A 20,208-nucleotide genomic window follows, 5' to 3' on the forward strand; every position below is an offset into this window, starting at 1 on the left:
AAGCTTAAGGTGGTTACTTGAAGATTTAATAACAAAAGGATAACAGAAGCAAAAATCCAAAAACATAAGTCCTCAGAATTTCACAAAAATATAGAACCAGGAATACTTACAACAAAGGGGCAAAGAAATGATGGCAAACCAGCCAAGAGTGACTGAACAGGAGGAGAATATATGGGAGAGAAACAAAGGCTAGCAGGCTAATTAGCAGGTGTGAACAGAGGAGCCAAGAAGGTAGCTGGGCATAAGGAGACGGACACAAGAGCGCAAACAAGAAATGTCTAAGAACTCAAATACAATCAAAAATAACCAGAACACAAAATGGAAATAGGACCAATGAAAACTCAGAGATAAAACTTGAACAGAAAAAAAAAAAAAACATGACAACTACACGATTAAAGATGTAGCCTGCTTTAATGTAAAGCCTTCTTTCTGAGTAAAAAATGCTCAGGCTGCAATTTACACTGCAAATTAAATTAATTAAATTAAGTGCAATTTTTCTTGAATTGAGCAGGTAAATAAGACACTTTGCCAATGGAAAAAGACAATTAACATTTAAAATAAGAAATAAAAACAACTGCAGTCTCTTATTTCAACTGCATAATATCTAATTCTCTAATTTTAAGGCTAATCATATTCATTCCACTGGCAGATCCTCGTATTTACCCACTTAAATTGAGGGAAAATATGCTTATTTTACTAATTTTAAGATTGTTTTTGCAGTGTGGATGAGCTCGGTTAATAACTATCAAAGCCCTTTTCTCATTAAAATTACTATTTTATGACAATTGTCATTACGATTTGATTTTCTTAACATTATGACTTTATTTTGTAATTTCAGAAAAAAGTCTTAATACGGCTTTCATGCTCTGTCATAAAGAGCACTTTGGAAGTGGAATATTTTTTACTGAAGATGCAGACAAAATAAAAAAACGTCCTCAAATGAAAAGCACTAACTATTCTTCTTTAGTTCAGCATTTTTTTTTCCACTTTAATTTTAAAGTAAACAAGGACCAAAACACAGAGTGACTTTTATCTGACTTTTAATTAACCCCATTTTTAAAGCACTTAAAAAAAACAGTGGCTGAGGTTCTTTAAAGATATAAGCAAATTATAATCAACACCAGTAGAACCTTTAGAATTTAAAATCAAATGAAAAATGCATAACTTTGGACACCAGGGAGTCAGGTTTTTCTGCCTTACAGCAACAGATCGTTCCAGAGCTTAGAACCCAGAAGGTTCTGGTTCCGGGTAAAGGTTGGCTGATCTAAGAGAACAAGGTCGGACGATAAAACATCAGAGATGTTGGACTGGAGGAGGTGATTTAATGATTTGAAAACAATTTTACAATCATTTTTAAAATGGACAAGCTGCCAGGCAAGGAAAATCAGCACCACTGAACAGAGTTTAAGGTTTTGTGGTAATAAAATAAAATATCATTTTGTTTTGATAAAAGAAAATGTAAATTATAATCAATATCCCTCCAGTTTGAGGTGTTCTGTTATAAAAACCTATTTAAATACAATAACACTTGTCGTTCTAATGTGATAAAATGTTTGGATGCTCAGAATATTCAGATTTACGGAACCATAACCAAGTAATTAAATAATATCAAAGCCTTAAACAATTTCAGACAATTTCATCCAAGCTGAAAATGTTTATAACATAATGCATGATTTTCATTTGCTTGGATCCACAAGTCCAATAAAAACAGGATCATCTACGGGTTCTGAACAGGTTCTGTTGCAGTTTCCTGACTTTCTGTGAGATTTTGATGTTTGAACACTTTTCGTTTTATATTCACTGATTACTGTTGTGAGTTTTTTTTTCAATAAAAATGAAAAAAGTGACTCCTCTTTGTCTGTTTTGATGTGACCACATGTATTAGAAAATGAGTGATGATCTTAAACAGCAAGTTCTTGTTCTATTGCTGTTCCTGACCGCTGCTTTCTGCCTTATCACCAGACAGAGCCTGGAGGTTCACTGAAGCCACAGACCCAAATCAGCTGCTGAACGTTTCCATGTGTCTGCAATCAGAGCGTTAAGCTGCGTGCTTTCCCAGAGTTACTATCCGTTCAGATCTGATAACAGCAACATGCTTCACTCATCTTCTTCAAAGATGACTTCATCTTTAACATCCAAATTGGAAAAACCCATCCGTGGATTCATGCAGGAACCTTGGATGCTTATCTGCTCTGCTGGCTAAAATCCACTGATATGTTCGAATGTTTCAGGACTAAAACTAAAGTTCTGCGTAAACCAGAAGCAGCTGCAGGTTCAGATCTCCTCTCATGAAGTCATTTAATCTGCACCGTGGGATCCTGCAGGAAATGAACCAAAACTTAAACATCTCCAAGCTCCAACTTATTTAAAGGATGTAAGTTTTTTTATTTAAACAATCAAACAAATAAGGTACAAAGCTTACATGGTATAATATGCAGAAAATAAAAGCGTACAACACGCGGCCAGACAATTAAAGTTAAAATAAAATGTGCTCCTGGATGATAAAAGGAAAAAAATGTAATGTCTAATATACACAGTGTTGGGCACGTTACTTTGAAAAAGTAATTAGTTATAGTTACTAGTTACTTCTCCCAAAAAGTAACTGAGTTACTAACTGAGTTACTCCACAATAAAAGTAACTAGTTACTAGTAAAAGTAACTATTGCGTTACTTTTGCGTTTCTCGCCCCCGTAAACCTCACCACCCAGCCCCCACCTTCTCGCCGTGTGTTTCCAAAGCCAGCTGAATAGAGAGGACGACAAAGACAAGAACCTGCAGAGAGTTTAGCAGTTATTGCAACTCAACGTAAATGACATCAGGGGGAACGCGATGTGAAGTTTTATAACAGGACATTCAGATCTGGTGAGTATATGAAATTAATAACTGGGGATGTCTAATTCTGAAATCCTGTGTGTTTGGGTTGTTATAGATACTGCAACATCTATCTATCTATCTATCTATCTATCTATCTATCTATCTATCTATCTATCTATCTATCTATCTATCTATCTATCTATCTATCTATCTATCTATCTATCTATCTATCTATCTATCTATCTATCTATCTATCTATCTATCTATCTAGATGTATACTCTGTGTGTGACATAAAATATGGATCTCCATCCCTGCCACAAAGGCCATCAAATAATGTTTAAAATAAAAAATACAGTAGGTTGAGAAGGCAGAGCATCCATCCATCCATCCATCCATCCATCCATCCATCCATCCATCCATCCATCCATCCATCCATCCATCCATCCAGATTTCTCCCTTTCTCCATATAGGCTATCATTTCTGGCTGTTGTCAGGTTCATTTGATCGTTCACGCTCTCCATACTTCTCCTGTGGCGCGAGCACAGAGCGACTGTTGCGCGCCTTTAGCGAGCATGCGCGTTTCCTGTCGCTTGCGCGGTGACTCGTGCCGCCTGCGCTGTGCGGAGATGCAGAGGAAACCGTTATGTGATGGGGAAACGCAGCTCTACGTAACACCGGTATTTCCATGTGGAAAACGCTGTTTTGCTGCTGGAGTCATCCTCACTCTCCATCTCTCTGTGTGTGCTGTACGTTAACACCCGCCAGCAGAAACACCCACCTATTCAACTGACAGACGGAATCTCATCCTCCCCTCTCTCATGACAAGGCGCGCACCTCTGGATGACCTAAAATAAATCTTTAATATCTCTTAAACAAAAGTAGCACAAACAATATTTTTTTCTGCACAAATCTGCACTAACGTTGCACTAACCATTCAGTCTATTTGCAGAGTTTTTTGACGTGGGTGGGGTGTCAGCTTCACGCAGCTGCGCACGAGTCCTATCATGAAAAAAGGTTCATTGCGCGACCTAAGTAACGCGCAGTAACGGGGTGCCTGCAATGGTAACTGCGTTATAGTTACAGTCAAAGTAATTAGTTAGATTACTCGTTACTAAAACAAGATAACGGCGTTAGTAACGCCGTTACTTTCAACGCCGTTAGTCCCATCACTGAATATACAAATATTATAACAATAACAAGATTGAAACTGTAATGCTCACATTCCTGCCAATCTTATAATAAAGCCACTATTGATAAGTCAGGTACGCTTGAAAAAAATCCCAATTGCTTAACATCACCTGCTCTTTGCCTCTTAATCTAGTCAGCAAAACCTCTTATGATACAGTTTCAGTCATTAATACTTTCCATTTCTGGAGTGTAGGGTGTTTGGGTGCCTTCCTGTGTCTTAGGATAATTGAGCTGAGGTTATCCCAACCATCAACACTGAGTTTCCCCTTTTTTGTGAGCTGGGGTATTGCTGTTTTGTCTCCAAGAAGACATAGACGAGGACATAGGGGGAGAGTTACGTCTATCCATGTCTCTGGGAATTTCACCAAAGCACACTCCCATATAAGATGATAAAAATTATGATACAAGTAGAAATGTATCCTTATTCAAAGGAGTAAACTTTCTGATGAATTCATCTCTGCAACACCAACATAGCAGCAGTTCAATTGATTCCAGAAATGTGCTTCTATCTGCAGAAACATCAAGCCTTAATTGAAAAACCTTCAGATGATTTAAAGCATGTGCTGAAAGCAATAAAGAACAGAACATGAGCTCAATCCGATACAAATCTTTAAAATTGCAGCTTATTTACACTTATTTTATGACCTGGAATGCTTTGGCAATGGAATCATTTCATAATAGGCCCTGTGGTTTGGTGATGAATGTGGAGCATTTCTGGCTGCAGGGATCCAATAACTCAGCTAACTGGTCTCTAACTGGCCTCCCCGCTGCTTTCTTCTGCAAAACATCTAAAAAGAAAAAAAAACTACCAGAGGAAGTTTTTAGTCTGTAATTACATAAACAGAAAATCATGAACAGATTTTTGTCTGCTGTCTGGTGCTTTTGATGTAAAAAAAAAAAAATTAGAGACAAAAGAGGATCCCAATATTTTAAAGTTAATGGGATGTCTAGTTAAAGTTTCCCACAGATTTACAGGAAAAGAGAAAACTGGGATTTTATTGTTGCTTTTTCCTTCAGCTGGTGTCAACAGAGCTGCCTATACTGACATCTATTGGCTGATAGATGAAACTGCAGCTTCTCAAAACAAAAATTGCTGAATAAAAAAATTTGCAAAATGAATGACAAAACCATGGCTAGGTTCAAGATTAATTTAAAATAGAATAGAATAGAATAGAATAGAAACCGAATTTACCACAACATCAGTTGATTTTCCATGCAGTTCATTACAAAAAAAAACCTCAAAATAGCTTCATCAAGATCTAACAAAATATAAATTTGTACAAAAATAAAATAAAACTGAATTTTGAATATAAAACAACTCCCTGTTAGTGCAATGAAAGTATCCTAAATTTAATCTGTAGCAACTGACTCTAAACTCAACCTGTGGATCATGTCCCAACAAGCTGTTTACCTCCCTGCTGTTAATTAAACAGGTTTTCCATCATCAGAATCCACAGCTGCACATAGCAAGAGCGCCGGTTGGGATTTGAATAATAATTTAACTTTATTGATCTCTGTTGGGTTAAAAAATGTAGGTTTGTAAAAGAAGAACTGAAATACACAGTAAGGGATTTTCATGCAGCTTCTGCAGAAGGAGAGACAGTTGAACCCCAGACTCAAACACACTGTCTCCCACTGGACCTCCTCTGCAGAGCGTTTTATTAACAGAACATGACACATGGTTACAAACAGAGTATTGTTCTGACAGGAAAGTTGATCAGGTCATAAGGCAGTGTGGTCTCTTGACTGAATCATGAGACAGAGTAAAGCATCTCATTTCTACAATGTTTCATATGAACACACATAAATTTTATAATCATCATTGAATAAACCTAACAATCTCACATTGGAGAAATTTACCTCTGTGTTCAACTCATCCCCTTGGGGAGCAGTGGGCTGCCATTTTGCATCGCCCAGGGAGCAGTGTGGGGTTAAGGGTCTTGCTCAGGGGCCCAGAGTGGCAGTCTATGGGTTTTGAGCTCACAGCCTCAGGATTCCAAGCTCTATGCCCTAACCACTAGGCCGCCAATCCACACCCAGGACCTTTTTGCTGTCAGTCCAGTGTACAGTCTGCACTTTCCATCTCCTGTAATTAGTCTGTTGTTTTTTTATGCATTTATTGCATGATTTGTTTAATGTCAGTTACATATTTCAACGTATCATACAAAGCTACTTAAAATATATTTCCGTTTTTTTTTCTGTGCTATACATTTGTCATTACTGCTCAATTTTTTATTCTTATTTTAGGGGTTTTATATTCTACCATCGTCTGTGTCTTATGCTTCCGTTTGTTTCACTCTTTCCCAATGCAAGAAAAATTCAAACCGGATTGAAATGTTCTGGACAAAAAATAATCAGATTTTGCCTTTTATATAGAAAGCAATACGTGGAATAAAACGACTGATTGGTTTACATTTTTTTTCATGACTCTTAAAGGAATAGTACACCCAAAACATGATTAGCCTTCATTTTCTACTCACCCCCATGCTGAACAACACTCTGGAGTAATTTTTTGATATCTCAAATGCATCTGGAGATCTGGGAGGCTTCTTGCTGTCTGCTGACATTCAAATAATGGAGGTCTATGGCGCCCGAGGCAGAAAGGTCCATAAAAGTCAACAAAAAACGTGTCAATATTCCTCCATACTGCTCGTCCAATGTATTCCAAGTGTCCTGAGTGGGTAGCGTCCATAATTTACTCGAAACGAAGTCATTTAGAATGTTTTTAGAGCATAAACAGTAGTGTATAGGATTTCCTGAAAGCGCGCACCTGCGCGCTTTCAGGAAATCCTGCTACGGAAGCCGGCAGACCAAACCAGCGCATTCAGCTCGGCAAAGAACTCATGCTCTTCCTCAACACTGAAGTCCTCAGACATTTTTCTTTCGTTGTTTCTTTCTTTGCACAGGTAAACAGCACATTTCTTCTTCTACGCTTGCATTATTGGCAGAGCAGACGCTGAATGCGCACTTTCATCTGGTTTGGTCTGCCGGCTTCCGTAGCGTCGTGAGCGCGCATGTGCGCGCTTTCAGGAAATCCTATACACTACTGTTTATGCTCTAAAAACATTCTAAATGACTTCGTTTCGAGTAAATTCTGGATGCTACCCACTCAGGACACTTGGAATACATTGGACGAGCAGTATGGAGGAATATTGACACGTTTTTTGTGGACTTTTATGGACCTTTCTGCCTCGGGCGCCGTAGACCTCCATTATTTGAATGTCAGCAGACAGCAAGAAGCCTCCCAGATCTCCAGATGCATTTGAGATATCAAAAAAGTACTCCAGAGTAGAGCATGAAACGGGCCTTGAAAGTCAGCCCGAAACCGACCCGAGTCCGAAAGAACCAGGCCCAGGCCCGTGCCCGGCCCGTTATGATTGACAGCTTCGTAGAGCCCGACCCGTTTGCAGCCCGACATTTTTCAATTGTGCGCATATCACAATCAGTCAAGAATGAATCATTTTTGCTGTATATTTTTACTATTTTTATTCAGAATAGTTAGCCTAGATGTCTGAACAAGAACTTAATTCCAGGCTTAAATATATTCTCTGACCAAGGAAGTTAAAAGAAAAAATAACAAGCATCAACAAAAAAACAGCGGTATTTTATCTTAACATGACGCGCATATAACGGTTTAAAGCCCGAGCCCGGCCCGGCCCGAATGAAATAATAAAAAGTACAGCCCGAACCCGCCCGAACCCGGCAGGACCTCTCGGGTCCCGTTGGGTTCGGGCTAATATTCCCTGCTCTACTCCAGAGTGTTGTTCAGCATGGGGGTGAGTAGAAAATGAAGGCTAATCATGTTTTGGGTGTACTATTCCTTTAAGGTGGAACATTGCAGCAGCCACTGATAAGGCGTGCAAATGCATACTTAGGTCATTTCCCCTCATTTAGACTAACTTCATCCAATCCTGCAGAATCTGATCAGAAAATTCAAACTGGCGCTTTTACATTTTTAGTCTGATTGGCTGTTTTTTTTTCTGACTACTTATACCAATTGAAACTTAGGGAGAGTAAAGTGGATTTCTATTTTGTTTCATCAAGTGCTCTGCTAATTCTGCAGTAATTCTGCATGTGTTGCTTTTAGGCGCCACTGCTTCATGCACCGGATCGTAGCGGCTGGACTGCAGCTGTTGATTGTAGTTTTATTTATGTCTCCACATGTGCTTTACATTTAACACTCATCTAAACTGAAAATGAACCGAGAAAATTCCTAAACTTTATTGCATACTGCTGATTTTGGTATTTGAAACCAAGTGAATACTGGGTCAGTATCTCTGAGGATGCAATACTGATACGAATACAGATAGAATCTAAAATTAAAGTTTAATATATATCTTCAAAGGGATTAAATTTTAAATGTTTTTGGTGGATAAAATTTGGACAAAGTTATAGGTGACTACTTTAAAAACATGGTTTTGATGTAAACAGAAAAACTAAACAAACTTGCATGCATTAGATCCAAACATTGGAGATTTAGGAGCAAATCAGAGCAGCGAGTCTGATGGCGACAACCTGCCTGTCTGATATGAAACTGTCAATCTCATTGATGACAGTATTGATACCAAATTTGCATCAATATCATCATTGGAATGATCCTCCTACCATTACAATATGCAGCCCTAATAATAGGATCCCACATGTCCTACTTAAACTGGTTTAATATGAACAAATTATTATAAGCAAAGCTAAGCACATGGTTGTTCATAATAAAGAGACAGACAGTGATATTAGGATGAAAATGAATGATGATGAAATATAAAAGGTAAGTCACATAAAAAATGAATCCCGTAATTATTTATTTACATCAAATTTCTATACAGCCATTAAGCAAAGATACTGCTGTGCGTTATTATGACGTTTGAACAATTAGATGAACCCTTGAATGATTTATTACCTACTGTAGTGGGAAAAAAATTAACAAGTTAAGAAAAAAAGGTAAAAGCTCAGAGAAAAGGTAAAAAATTTGTCTTCATCAGCATTAATGCCTGATGTAACAAATTAAAGTGTTTCTTTGGGTGTTTTTTCATGAATTTCTTCTAAAAGCACTTTTTGTTATTTTTCCTTAAATATTAGGGTAAGTTGGCTTTTTTGTCATTAAATTAACATTCATTTGGATGGATGGATGGATGGATGGATGGATGGATGGATGGATGGATGGATGGATGGATGGATGGATTAATGGATGGATGGATGGATGGATGGATGGATTAATGGATGGATGGATGGATTAATGGATGGATGGATTAATGGATGGATGGATGGATGGATGGATGGATGGATGGATGGATGGATGGATGGATGGATTAATGGATGGATCAATAGATGGATGGATTAATGGATGGATCAATAGATGGATGGATGGATGGATTAATGGATGGATGGATGGATGGATGGATGGATGGATGGATTAATGGATGGATGGATGGATGGATTAATGGATGGATGGATTAATGGATGGATTAATGGATGGATGGATCAATGGATGGATGGATGGATGGATCAATGGATGGATGGATGGATGGATCAATGGATGGATGGATGGATGGATGGATGGATTAATGGATGGATCAATAGATGGATGGATGGATGGATGGATGGATTAATGGATGGATCAATAGATGGATGGATGGATGGATTAATGGATGGATTAATGGATGGATGGATCAATGGATGGATGGATGGATGGATGGATGGATGGATCAATGGATGGATGGATGGATGGATCAATGGATGGATGGATGGATGGATGGATGGATGGATGGATTAATGGATGGATCAATAGATGGATGGATGGATGGATGGATGGATGGATGGATTAATGGATGGATTAATGGATGGATTAATGGATGGATGGATCAATAGGTGGATCAATGGATGGATGGATCAATAGATGGATGGATTAATGGATGGATGGATGGATGGATGGATTAATGGATGGATCAATGGATGGATGGATGGATGGATGGATCAATGGATGGATGGATGGATGGATGGATGGATGGATTAATGGATGGATCAATAGATGGATGGATGGATGGATGGATGGATTAGTGGATGGATCAATAGATGGATGGATGGATGGATTAATGGATGGATCAATAGATGGATGGATGGATGGATGGATTAATGGATGGATCAATGGATGGATGGATGGATGGATGGATGGATGGATCAATGGATGGATGGATGGATGGATGGATGGATGGATGGATGGATGGATTAATGGATGGATCAATAGATGGATGGATGGATGGATGGATGGATGGATGGATTAGTGGATGGATCAATAGATGGATGGATGGATGGATTAATGGATGGATCAATAGATGGATGGATGGATGGATTAATGGATGGATCAATGGATGGATGGATGGATGGATGGATGGATGGATCAATGGATGGATGGATGGATGGATGGATGGATGGATGGATGGATGGATGGATGGATGGATGGATGGATTAATGGATGGATCAATAGATGGATGGATGGATGGATGGATTAATGGATGGATTAATGGATGGATTAATGCCGCGTTTCTCAAAGTGTGTGGCGCGACCCACTGGTGGGGAATTGAGACGTGACAGGTGGGGCGCGCCAAGTTCCGGTGTGTGTGTGTGTGACTATAAATGTAGAACGTGTGAGAGCAAACTGTCCTTATAGCTGTATGTTGCCGCTTTTTAGACCAATCAAACCCACAAAGTAATCATTACTAGCCTACATGCAGTCTAATTAAAAGAACATTAGATATGAGAAAAATTTCACCTGGAACTGAAGTGCCAAAATAATGATTGACGTGACGTCGGCATATTATTTGTAACGGAATAAACTTTCGCGCCCCAGTGTTGCCAACTCAGCGACTTTGTCGCTATATTTCAGACCCCTCCAGCGACTCTTTATCAAAAAAGCGACTAGCGACAAATTAGCGACTTTTGGAGACTCTTACGTGAAAGCACGTATCGTTCCTTTTCTTGTCCTCCAGCGGCAGGTGCTGCCGTGGGGCGCCTCCTCCATCCCAACCCTGTTCTCCCTCTCAGCGCTGCAGTCAGAGACACAGCATGTTTACCCTCAGCGTCCAGACTGCAAATAAAGCGCACATGCGCCGGAATTGGCGGCGCAGGTTGATCATAATTAACTGAATTTGAAATATTTTATCTTAAATAAATAGGACCAGTTTATTGAAATGACGTCTGACTCCACCCTGAGGCTCAGGTTTAATGCTCAGACTCATAGTGAATTCTGGTTTGGAGTGGAGAGGGAGTTTCCACTCATCGGGCAGAGAGCTGTGTGCATTCTTCTTCCCTTTGCCACATCATATCTCTGTGAGATGGGCTTTTCAACTGTTGCTTCACTGAAAACAAAATACAGATCTCAGCTGAACATTGAGCATGACTTGAGAGTGGCAGTATCAAGCCTGCAACCCCGTTTTGAGAAACTGTGCAATGCAAAACAGGCTCATTGCAGCCACTAATGCAGGGATAAATAGACCTGTATTGCCAGATGGATTTCACTTCTTTTCTTTTATTAACAGATTGCAGAGTGGCACTTTAATTTTTTCTATCTTTGAGCTTGATACAAATTTTGACACAGCTGCCTTTTTATTTTCTTTATTTTTGAGCTTGCTGTTATTTGATGTAGATAGTTTGTATTTAGATACTACTTGTTACTTCAATAAAATTGGAACATTTTAAGATTGTTGCATATTTCATTAGCATTGTGTTGGGGCGATGGGGACAGGCGGGGCTTGAAAATTCCCCCTTGTCCAAAGTGGGGAATGACAGAAAAAGTTTGAGAACCACTGGATTAATGGATGGATGGATCAATAGATGGATGGATTAATGGATGGATTAATGGATGGATGGATGGATGGATTAATGGATGGATGGATTAATGGATGGATTAATGGATGGATGGATTAATGGATGGATGGATTAATGGATGGATTAATGGATGGATGGATCAATAGATGGATGGATGGATGGATAGATGGATCAATAGATGGATTAATGGATGGATGGATGGATGGATGGATGGATGGATGGATGGATGGATCAATAGATGGATTAATGGTTGGATGGATGGATCAATAGATGGATGGATTAATGGATGGATCAATAGATGGATGGATGGATGGATAGATGGATCAATAGATGGATTAATGGATGGATGGATGGATGGATGGATGGATGGATGGATGGATGGATGGATGGATGGATAGATGGATGGATAGATGGATCAATAGATGGATGGATGGATGGATCAATAAATGGATGGATTAATGGATGGATCAATAGATGGATGGATGGATGATGGATTAATGGATGGATGGATGGATGGATGGATAGATGGATCAATAAATGGATGGATTAATGGATGGATCAATAGATGGATGGATGGATGATGGATTAATGGATGGATGGATGGATGGATGGATAGATGGATCAATAAATGGATGGATTAATGGATGGATCAATAGATGGATGGATGGATGATGGATTAATGGATGGATGGATGGATGGATGAAAGGATGGATGGATGGATGGATGAAAGGATGGGTGGATGATGGATTAATGGATGGATGGATGGATGGATGAAAGGATGGATGGATGGATGGATGGATGAAAGGATGGGTGGATGATGGATTAATGGATGGATGGATGGATGGATGAAAGGATGGATGGATGGATGGATGAAAGGATGGGTGGATGGATGGATGGATGAAAGGATGGGTGGATGGATGAAAGGATGGGTGGATGGATGGAGGATCTGGAACCAGAGAAAGAAAGCGCTGATATAATCCCATCATACATCCTCCTGCTCGATAGGTGGCGGTATACGTGATCACTGAGGCCACGTCCTGTTGTGACGACGGGTCATCTTACGTCATGAAAACAGGGCGCGTGTATGGTGGCGGCAGGTTTAAAGAGTCAGAGTTTGGAGCGCGGAGACAAAGTTCGGGGTAAAACCGCAGATTGAACGACAGAAAAACAGAGAATAATCTGGAAAACCGGGATGTCCGAGGCCAGGTGGGAAACCGGAAGCTTTTATTTCTCCTTTTGTCTGCATCGGTGGGACAGTTTAATCTGGAGGGAACAGCTCAGACTAACCCTGGTTAGATTAACCAGATTAAATAAACTCCTCTGGCGGGAGGAAGGGAGTTAAACTGGCTGGTTTTCATGGATTATTTTCCGATCCTGTGTCTAGTTTTAATCTGGCTGCTGAAATGTTGAACGGCGCCTCTGTGAGTGATTGGGTTTATCTGCTCCTCTTCGTTTTATTTCAGGATAATCTGACCACGTGAAACCAGTAGAAACCTCCTTCTGTTTGTGTCGAAGCGTGTTTCAGTCTTTCTGGGAGGTTTTGTTGCGCTAATTCGCGCGGTTTCCTCCTTGTTATCAGCATCAATATGGCGGACAGAGCAGCTTCCTGCAGAAATGCTGGGATTAAAGCTGATCTGGTCCACATGCTAATCTCAGGGGGACTATTTTAAGTCTGTGAAACTAATCTGAGCTGCTTGCACCCACCCAGCTGTCCGCTGCAGGAGCTGCCCTGCCTGAACGTCCAGAACCCCCCCAGGAGCAAGAGGAAGAGCTGGCTCTCTGGGGGCCTGGGCTCCGAGTCCACCCCCACAGAGCTGCTCCTGCAGCGCTCCCCCAGACCCAAGCATCCCCGGCTGCTCTCCAGGGGGAAGGAGAACGACTTTGTTCTGGCCCGGAGGTCCAGGAGGAGGAAGCAGTCCTCATCAGGTGGGGAAAAGCTCCTCCTGCTTGGATCCAGAGGTTTACCTGGATCAGAACCGGAGCTGGTTCCAGATGTTTCTGCGGCATGATGCAGGTTCTTCTCTCTGCAGGTGTTTCCTGGGATCATCTTCCAGACGAGCTGCTCCTCAGGATCTACTTCTGCCTCCCGCTGCAGGACCTCCTCCGAGTCTCTGCAGTGTGTAAGCGCTGGAACCGACTGGCGTAAGTCTTTAAACCTGAGCTGATCTCCTTTCAAATGTTCTGTGATGACAGACAAAACCAGGACTACAGCGTTTGGGTCTAATCAGGAAACTAAGGCTCGTATTTTACCAGATGACTGGTTATAAGTTTAGATTTGAGCCGTATAAAAGTACACAGAACCAGCAGGACTTGCAGGTCCTAATGGATCTTTCTCCACCTTTTAGTCCAGGATGTAAAACCGGTTGGTGTCTCTGTCTCAGGTTTGATGAGTCTTTGTGGCACAGCGTGGACCTGGAGGGTCTGACCCACACGGGCCCTGCTCTACAGCGGGTTCTGAAGACTGGCGTTCGCCGGCTGCGCTGCCCTCGGGCTTTTGTTGAGGAGCTGGAGTTCACAGAAACTGGGTGAGTGGATGTGGTCACGGTTCTGACCCGTAAACGGTAACGTGCTTTCTCTAACAGATGGAGGTCCAAGTAGACCCGTCGAAGGCCAGGTTAATTCAATTCCGTTTATTTCTATAGTGCCAATTCACAACATGTCATCTCAAGGAACTTTCCAGTTCACCAGATCATCCAGTCAGATTGATTCAAAGTTTTTTATGTAAAGCAAACCAGCTGATTGCATCGATTCATTGACTCTTCAGCAATCCCTCACACTAAGCATGCTTGTAGCGACAGTGGAGAGGAAAAACTCCCTTTGAACAGGAAGAAACCTCCAGCAGAACCAGGCTCAGTGTGAGCGGCCATCTGCTGAGGCCCACTGGGGTTCAAGGAGACAGAAGCAGACACAGCCAGGCAGACGAGCTCCGAGCCAGCTCCCATGTCAGAGGATGAAGAGAGCACATCCAGTTAGTCACACAGAAACAGGACTACACTGAAAAACAGGCCGATCTCCAATATCTATAAACAAATGTGTTGATTATTGCTGTTGGTTATGGTTCTGATGGTTCAGATCCAAGAAAGACAAAAAATAATTGATGGTTCTTAATATTTTTTGAACAGATTATATAAAAAGTCTTACAAGTGTGGCCTGCAATTGAATCAGAACCCTGTATAACCACTTCTTTATTAGAGGAGATACAGCCGCAGCACCATTTAGTTCTCCACCAGGTTCCCCTGCGGCTGCAGGTTCTGTCTTTTCTTTATCAGTCATCTCCAGCTCCGTCAGATCGGATGGAGAACATTATGAGAAAACCAGTTTCAAAAGATTCTCGGTGAAATTTAGGCCCAGGCTTCGACCTGGCCATTTTAAAACATGATCTGGTCCCAAACATTTCAGCCGATTATCTAAAAAATAGTGCAAAAGACTGACGACCCCTCTAAAAATACAGAGAACTACTTCACTCTTTATGTACCTAGTAATAAAAAAGGGAAGTCATTCTATTCATTTAATTATATTAAAGGGGTCATAGAATGCAAACAGTTTCCATTGTCATAGATGAATAACGATAGTTCAGTGGGTGAAACGGACGTACAGAGAAGTTCAAACCCCATCCACACCTCATTCCTCTGAAAATCTCACAACTCTAAACTTCCACCATAAAACGGAGCTCAGAGTTGACGTAAACTCTGAGATGTTGCCTTATTTGCTTCTGGCCTGTACTTTTGTCGGCGATGGGAAGCACAAGGGCGCCTGTGTCCAGGCTACTGTCGGCGGGTCGGGTGCGGCTGCTCCGCCCCCTGCTGGCTACTGCCCCCGTCCACCGGCTATCCCGGACCAGCCCCAGAGCTGGCTGCTCGGTTCGAGTGCCCGGTGTGTTTCGACTACGTGCTGCACTGAAGTCGACCAAAATCCCGGAGGATTTAGAAATTCCTCTTGGTCATTTTTTTTAGGTATGAAAAGTAGGACATGTCCGGTAGGGGTGGAACGGTTCACAAAATCCACGGTTCGGTCTGGTATATGTTGATTGTTACCCCGAAATCCCATAAAAATTAATGAAATTAATATAAAAATCCCCAAAAATGTATTGATTGTAATTATTTTTAATGATCCGCGGAAACCCTGGATCATTTCCGCATGTTTTGCTGCTTTGAATTTAATCATCTGGCGCATGCCCTCTACGATCTCCAAGGAACTCGGAGCAGACGGGAGCCTCAGTGGAGGCTGTAGGCTTTGCTTTGTGCAGTCGGTCTGGAGCGCAGCGGAGCGGAGCGATGATGGAGTATGAGGGATTTCAGGGTTAGCATGACATGTTGGTCATGTTGCTGTTAGCATAAACAAATCGTGTTGCACAATGCTTGCACACTGTTGCACTTTTATCCACAACTTTCTTTCCGCCGTCATCGTAGGTCACACTAAATGCAAAGTGCTCCCATACAGCAGACCTATAAAGTGCTGCTGGCGCGTCTTCCAACTCCTGTTCTTTCCCACTCGCCATACCCACACAATTCTCCACAACAACTGATTTTTTTCTGCTACACCCTGCTACGCTGCTTCGCTTCTTGTTTACTACTGGTGGTTGGCTTTGGTTGCAGTACTGCCACCTTCTGCTCTGGAGTGTAAACGCTTCGCCTATGAGAAAAAGGAGCAGCGCATGAACCGAACGAAACACACGCGAACCGAACGGTTCGGACGGTTTTAATAAACCGTTCCATCTCTAATGTCAGTGAAAAAGAGGACGTCTGGTCACCCTACCACATCAACAATCTCAATGTTTCAGTGAGTGAGTGGAGTTAAACCAACCAATCAGAGCACAGCTCTTCTAAAATATTCATGATCATACCATAAAAGGAAGAAAACACGTTGTTTCATTCTAGGGTTTTTAACCAGGCTGCATTAGGACTCATAGAACAGCAAATATTCAATTTTCAGCCCAACCAATGTTACACACCCTATTCAGAGACCTTAACGACCAAATACTCGTTAGAATCATTCTATCACCCCTTTAATGATTTTAACATTTCATTATTAAATGTATAAATATAACCCTTTAACCATCAGTTGCCTACTGCTGAGCTTTAGAGGGAATAGGTTTTAATCAACGCTTATTGCTAAGGGGTTAATGTGACATTGAATTATCTAATTGTTATTTAATTCTGTATTTTATAGTTTTAGATAAATTAATGTTAGATTCATTTGAAATTCACATTTCTCGTGTTTTTGATATATTTAGACCTCCATGTACCTCAGGCAAGTATCTCCTGACCCTAAAATGGCCTCTGGTGACCCTCGGGTCCAGACCCCTACCTTGGGAACCTCTTGTGTTCAGGGTGGTTTTTCTACTGGAAGGAGAACAAAGTCTCAGGTTTCCTTCCAGCCTGAGTTCCTTCCATCCACCAATCAGCTTCCCCGTCTCACAGCATGATGCCGTCACTACCGTGCTTCACTAAGAAGACAATCTGTTTCATTCGGTTCTATAAAGCTGGTTGTGGTGGATTTTATTTGGCGCCTTTAGAGTAAGCTGAATTGAATCTACATGCAGGCCACACTTTTCAGATTTTGTGAACCATCTTTCGGTTCTGTTGAGCTTTGTGGTTTTCTCACGGGGATCTAATAGTTCTGTGTTCTGGTTCCAGGCCGCTCCGGCTCGTGGAACTGGATCTGTCCAGCTCCATCATGCCCACCTCGGCTCTGCAGAGCATCATCTGCGGCTGCAGGCAGCTGCAGTACCTGAGCCTGGAGGCCCTGCAGCTCTCTGACAGCATCATCAGGTAAACCGGTCGGTTCGTTTGGGTCGTCAGTGTCGGTGCTGTAGAACTGGATCTGACGGTTCTGTCTGCTTTTTGCCTCCTAGCTGCCTGGCGAAGAATTGCAACCTGCTGCAGCTCAACCTGAGCGGCTGCTCCGGGTTCTCGGCCGCCGCTCTGGCCGACATGCTGGGATCCTGCTGCAGGTCGGCTCACGGCTCCGTTTGATCTGTCGGAACCGGGCGGTTCTGTTCCTGACACTAAAGCCCTTCTGTGCTCCTGTTTTAGTTTGGAGCAGGTGAACGTCTCGTGGTGCAACTTCAGCAGAGAACACGTGCAGAGCGTGGTGAATCACCTGAGCCCCAGCGTCACGGCGCTGAACCTGAGCGGCTACAGGGAGAGCCTGACGCTGGACGGTGAGCAGAGTTAGCTTTTTTTCCTCTTTCAGATAAATTGATCTGGATTAAAACATTTGTCCTGTTGCAGACGTGAAGGTTCTGGTGGAGAGATGTCCAGACATTCAAACCTTAGACCTCAGGTGAGAACGCCTTTCTTTTCCTCTCGCTCTTTCTTTAAATCTTTTTTTTTTCTCTGCCTTTTTCTTTTATTTCTTTATATTGCTTTCTTTTGATTTCTTCCTTTCCCTTTTTTCTACGTCTTTCTGGCTTAATTGCCGTCTTTATCTCTCGTTTTCTATTTTTTATTCTCATTTATGCTTTCTCACTTTCCTGCTTTATTTCTTTGCTTTTCTTTTACGTTTTCTCACCATCTTTCACTTGTGCCATCTGGAAAAAAGGGAAACTTCCAGAAATTCGAGTCGGAATAAATGTTTCCTTTCCTTGAAAGCTTGGAAGACACTTGTCTCCATAGCAACAGACTTATATTGAAACCTTTTGCAGCCTTAGGGGGCACTCATCTTCCACTTTACTCACGTAAAGAAATAATCTAGAAAATTTAAGGTAGAATCTGAAACTTAGTTTGATCTAAATATTTTGCACTGGAAAAAATTGAAATCTAGATAAGTCACTGTTTCTGAAAATAAGTGCATTTGCTCTTGAATTGAGGAGGAAAGAGACATTTTGCCAATAGAATGAGATAATTTACTCTAAAAATAATAAAACACAATTACATTATCTTATTTCAAGTGCATTTTATCTAAATATCTTATTTTGAGAGTAAAAATACTAATTCCACTGGCAAAATATCTCATTTAACTACTCAAATTAAGGGTAAATACACCTAATTTAACAAATTTTTACTTATTTCTAGCTCATTTTTCCAGTGTGGACTCTGCAGGCTTAAGGTATCTGCTCCCTCTGCTTGTTTGGTTTAAGATCAGATGTTTTTTGGGGTTTTTTTGGAAGTGAGGGGTTTGGTTTTCTGTGGCTGGTTCCACCGCAGTACCGTAGTTTGTTTTTTTTCTGTCCAACAGTGACAGCACCCTGCTGATGGCCGACAGCTTCCCGGTTCTGAAGCAGCTGAAGAACCTGCGTCACCTCTCTCTGAGTCGCTGCTACCACATCCACCTGGCTGCGCTCTCGTAAGTCCCACCCAGCTGTCATATGCGGCTGCTGCTCTGGTTCTGACTGGGTTCTGTAACCGGTTTCCCGCCCCGTTTCTGTTCCCAGGGACCTCGGGAAGATGCTCCCATCCCTCAGTTTCCTGGACGTCTTCAGCTTCGTGCAGGACAGCCAGCTGGCGGCTCTAAAGAAGGACATGCCTCACGTCAGCATCAACTCCAGACCCTTCTCCAGCGTGGCCCGGCCCACTCCGGCCAGCCGGATCGGCGCCTCTCAGCTGGACCAGACCATGTGGAACAGGCAGTGCAGACTGAGGGTCCGGCTCTAACCGGAGCCGTGGGACTGCTTCGTTTCGGTGCAGAACTGGTTCTCGCTACAGTTTCTCTGGTGTTTCCGGGACCAGAGGTCAGATGTTGAACTCGGCCTCTTGTTCAGCACATTTTCAGGTTTTAGAGGACGTTTTTAGGAAAACCAATCGATGTTGGACTCTAGGTTCTGATGATGTTTATAGATGGAGGTTCTTGCTGTAATAATGACTGAATGATGGAATCACTGTTCACATTTTTTTATGGAAAATGTTTGGTGCCACTGTAGGTTGAAACGTGATCCAATTCATTTGAAATCACAGACCAGGAGATGCACCTTGGCTCCATTTTAGACCAATCCAGTTCTTACTTGAACATTTTTTTATTGCCTCTGAATCACAAGTATTAAACCCCAGAAAAATGTCAGGATTTCAGTGTGTCATCATTTCCTGAGGAGGTCCGACTTCTCCTTCTAGGTCCATTTTCCTGACTTCATTTTGGATTAAGAAGCATTTGGGAGGAGGAGACGAGCAGAACCGGGCTGCCAACCCAGAACCCATTCAGAAAGGTTTAGGTCAAGCTGTTTTTTTTTTATTTATTTTTATATATATATATATATATATATATATATATATATATATATATATATATATATATATATATATATATATATATTTATTGTCAAATGATAAACACTAAAACGCACGAGGATGAAATGACCCAACCATTTGGGCTTGAAGGCAATGATCTCAGGTCAAAGCAAACAGAGCTGTGCTAGTCTGGCTAAACCAGGAGTAAAACCACAGCTACAG

The 20,208-nt window shown here is 41.6% G+C and overlaps 1 protein-coding gene across 1 annotated transcript; it reads left to right on the forward strand.

The window, feature by feature from the left end:
* Positions 1 to 12,869: 12,869 nt before the first annotated feature.
* Positions 12,870 to 19,825, forward strand: skp2 (S-phase kinase-associated protein 2, E3 ubiquitin protein ligase). The gene is made up of 10 exons (XM_038280614.1): positions 12,870 to 13,030; positions 13,533 to 13,750; positions 13,855 to 13,966; positions 14,206 to 14,349; positions 17,461 to 17,595; positions 17,679 to 17,777; positions 17,860 to 17,987; positions 18,058 to 18,109; positions 19,004 to 19,111; positions 19,200 to 19,825. Exons 1-10 carry the CDS (start codon positions 13,017 to 13,019, stop codon positions 19,417 to 19,419), a joined length of 1,230 nt encoding a protein of 409 aa, XP_038136542.1. The 5' UTR covers positions 12,870 to 13,016; the 3' UTR covers positions 19,420 to 19,825.
* Positions 19,826 to 20,208: the final 383 nt, after the last annotated feature.

This window comes from Cyprinodon tularosa, unplaced genomic scaffold (genome assembly GCF_016077235.1).
Source record: "Cyprinodon tularosa strain WSP-4 unplaced genomic scaffold, ASM1607723v1 ctg162, whole genome shotgun sequence".
Lineage (NCBI taxonomy): Eukaryota > Metazoa > Chordata > Actinopteri > Cyprinodontiformes > Cyprinodontidae > Cyprinodon > Cyprinodon tularosa.

Excerpts from the sequence above, each read along its gene's own strand:
- skp2 (XM_038280614.1), top strand. Across the intron at positions 13,967-14,205 it reads AAGCGCTGGAACCGACTGGC|GTTTGATGAGTCTTTGTGGC; the intron begins GTAAGTCTTTAA and ends TCTCTGTCTCAG. Across the intron at positions 17,778-17,859 it reads ATGCTGGGATCCTGCTGCAG|TTTGGAGCAGGTGAACGTCT; the intron begins GTCGGCTCACGG and ends CTCCTGTTTTAG.